General features: G+C 25.2%; 2 protein-coding genes across 3 annotated transcripts in view; one reads left to right on the top strand and one right to left on the bottom strand.

Moving 5' to 3' along the window:
- The window catches only part of Cds (CDP-diacylglycerol synthase), a 4,076-nt gene extending 3,307 nt beyond the window's left edge, over positions 1-769 (bottom strand). The window contains exons 1-2 of one of the 2 annotated variants that reach the window (XM_017902943.1): positions 671-769; positions 499-603 (exon numbers count right to left, since the gene is read on the bottom strand). In XM_017902943.1, coding sequence (XP_017758432.1) covers positions 499-567 — 69 coding nt within the window. In that variant the 5' untranslated portion in view covers positions 568-603; positions 671-769. Of the gene's footprint in view, positions 1-498 lie in introns of both variants that reach the window. The other variant, XM_017902942.1, reaches the window with a different exon arrangement.
- Positions 770-1,317: 548 nt separating this feature from the next.
- LOC108549544 (glucose-fructose oxidoreductase domain-containing protein 1) lies at positions 1,318-2,617 on the top strand. Its single transcript, XM_017902963.1, has 2 exons — positions 1,318-1,874; positions 1,944-2,617. The coding sequence occupies exons 1-2, from the start codon at positions 1,388-1,390 to the stop codon at positions 2,615-2,617; spliced, it is 1,161 nt and encodes a 386-aa protein (XP_017758452.1). The 5' UTR covers positions 1,318-1,387.
- Positions 2,618-3,339: the final 722 nt, after the last annotated feature.

The raw sequence follows: 3,339 nt of genomic DNA, 5'->3' as shown, positions 1-3,339 counted from the left end.
TAAATATATATTTGCATATATATTTGTAGATATTTTTTTATATTTACATTTATAAATTAAACAATAATATCATGTATTAAAAATATAAAAAATGTAATATTATTCTTTTCTCAAAATAATTTTTATGTGAACTATAATAATATACAAAAATATAATTAGTAACGAAAGTTCGTATAAATATAATTAATTAATAGATTAATAGACATATGATGTAATAAAAAAAGTTCAAAAAATAATCATACACAGTATATGATGAAATATATACATTTAATATATTTATAAATACATTGTAATAAATGATATTAATGTAGTAGTTTGGACATGATGATTTAGTGTTAGTAGCTGTCAGAATCATCATTCGGTTTAGTTTAATATGTATATTGTGAAAGATAAAGATTAATTTACAATCAATTATGCTTAATAATTGGAAATATTAAATGATGTAAAGAAGAAACTATTGTACTATTAAAGTTTTAAAAGCACAAAATGTTCATTTACCTGATCATCACTGATATCCCGCGTTTCTGCCGATGTATCTCCAACTGTTCTTTTACGAATTTCCGACATCTTTTACACGTTTAAAAATTTGTAATTCTTATACACCTACAAAAGTTTAAGATAAAAAGTAGTATTGTGACCACTGATTTGTATGATTTAGTTGCATATTTACATATTTAAATATGTAGTTAAACAAAGCGGATATGACAGACAACCATCATATTTGCGCAAATCAAACTGACAGGTTAGCGCAGGGTATAATCATCGTTGATGTTCGGTTTGTTTCGAGTTTCTTCGGAAAATCAATGATAAAAAAAGGTAAATGAAATCTATTGTTTTGTCCACAATATACTTTGGAAAGCCCTGTTCATATTGTGTACAAAATACAAATGTTCGTTTTTTAATAAAAATCATAAATTAATTGAAACTACGTTTATTATGAATATTTTAATATTTTTAACGATGAAGATCACTTTACCCACTAAAATTTAACAACATTAAAAATATTTATTTGCTACAATACAAATGAATTTTATTTCGTCGGTTTAATACTAAATGACAAATTACATTTGTTATTCAATGCCATGTGGCATGTATTTTCTCTCTCATTTAAATAAAATCTTGTAATATAATTTGTAAATCGAACATACATGAAATACCACCCTTAAAATATGGTACATATAGTATGATGTGTGTTTGCATATTGTTATAATGTAGTGGTTGTAAAATTTCTTGTACACGTTAAGTTAACAAAATAAAACATATCTACAAGAAAAATATATTGTAACGTTACTAAAATTGTTTTAAGTCTAAATTGAAACGAATAAATATCATTAATAATATTATTTAGCATAATTTAAGTTATAAAAATATATAAAAACAGTACAGCATGACATTACCTGGAATTGGAGTGTTTGGTACAGGAAGTATTGTCAAGATAATTATTCCTTTTTTAAGAGAGAAGGGCTTTAGAATTGAAGCTATATGGGGACGTACATTAGCAGAAGTATCAGAAGTTGCAACTGATCTTGAAATACCATTTCATACTAGTCGAATTGATGATGTACTTCTTAGAAAAGATGTTGATTTAATTTTTATTATGTGTTCTCCTAGCTTGCATGCACAAATTGCAGTTAAAGCATTAGGGATAGGAAAACATGTTGTATGTGATAAACCTGCAGGTTTAAGTCAAAGTGAAGCTTTAAAAATGGTACGAGCTGCACAATATTATCCTTCCTTAATAAGCATTGTTAATCATAGTTTAAGATTTTTACCAGCATTTGTTCACATGAAGAAAGCTTTAGAGGAAGGATATTTAAATGGACCTGTAAATGTGATTGAAGTTAGAGTACATATGGGTAGTTTATTACATGATGGTTAGAATATCATTTTATATACTAAATTAGTGAAGTATGTATGAAATATAATTATGCTTATTGTTATAGGATATGATTGGCTATGTGATGATATAATGGGAGGAGGAATTTTAGCCTTAGTTGGAAGTCATGTAATTGATTTAATTTTTCATTTAATTGGTCAACGCGCTTCAAGGGTACATGCGGTAGTCCGGACTTTTACTCAAACCACAAGACATATAAATGGGATTAGACATGTTACATCACCAGATTTTTGTAGTTTTCAAATGGAATTGAGTGGTGGCACATTAGTAACAGCAACATTAAGTAATCATTTACAAGGTCAACTTTCTCAAGAAGTATTAATATGTGGAGGTGGTAATCATCTTCTTGCACGTGGTGGAGATTTGCATGGCTGCCATAATGGACAAGAAGAAATATTATATCATGATACAGATGATTTACAAGATATATCTTTCCCAATTGCTGATTCTATACCAAGACCATATATTAAAGGTTTAAGAAAAATGATTGTTGCTTTAAGAGAAGCTTTTCAATCTGTTGAAGATAAAAAAGGATGGATAAAAGAACCAGTATTTTCTGCATCATCTTTTGAAGATGGTTTATATGTACAAGCAGTTATTGATGCATTGCGACAGAGTAATAAACGACGGGAATGGGTAAAAGTTAATATTCTAACAGAAGAACCAGACCCAAATCCTTTATTAAGTGCTGCTGTTAGAGCTACAGCTATATCAATATAAAATGAATATTATCTAAAAGGTTTTAAGTTGATTGAAAATGCTTAACATCAATGGAAAAGAACAAAATTAGAAGCATACTATTTTATAAATTTATAATTATTACTTACAAGTCAATTTCAAAAACAATTTCAAACAAATTATTAAAATATAGATTTTTATTAAATATTTTACTTAGTACAAAAACACAAAATGTATGTTTTGCAGTGTAAATATGTGCATAAATATGTATATTATGTTTTGAAAATTTTACTATTTGTATTTCTATAGAAATATTTAACTTATGGATAATATTTATTAACAGAGTTAGATCAAATAATATTTATTTATATATTAATGAAAATATTTATATTTGCATAATTAGACAATATAGATAAATTAATTTTATTGTAAATAATCATTTTTATTTTTTAATAATTTATTATATTTTCTTTTGTTACTTTATGCTTTAAATAATACTGCATATTACTAGTAAATTAAATTATAAATGTACACAATCTGTAATAAAATAATGACTTTTATATATTTCAAGTAGTAATGTTACATTCCATAGATTTATAACAATAAGATAAAATATTTATTTGTATGAAAACTACTTTGAATAAAATTCAATTACTTAAATTTTAAATAGTTGTATTATATATGTACATATATCTGTTTGTATATATCTAATAGATATATGATTTGCATTTACATATATTATGTTATAAATATCTGAATATTTC

Source organism: Eufriesea mexicana, unplaced genomic scaffold, assembly GCF_001483705.2.
Source record: "Eufriesea mexicana isolate 0111107269 unplaced genomic scaffold, ASM148370v2 scaffold2087, whole genome shotgun sequence".
Lineage (NCBI taxonomy): Eukaryota > Metazoa > Arthropoda > Insecta > Hymenoptera > Apidae > Eufriesea > Eufriesea mexicana.
The sequence above is the reverse complement of the archived record's forward strand: the minus strand, read 5'-3'. Positions and strand labels throughout refer to the sequence as shown.

What these genes read in the sequence shown, in the direction of transcription:
- LOC108549544 (XM_017902963.1), top strand. Translation starts at nt 1,388, where the DNA reads ATGACATTACCTGGAATTGGAGTGTTTGGTACAGGAAGTATTGTCAAG. An exon ending in GGGTAGTTTATTACATGATG is followed by an intron (nt 1,875 to 1,943) that starts GTTAGAATATCA and finishes TTATTGTTATAG; the next exon opens with GATATGATTGGCTATGTGAT.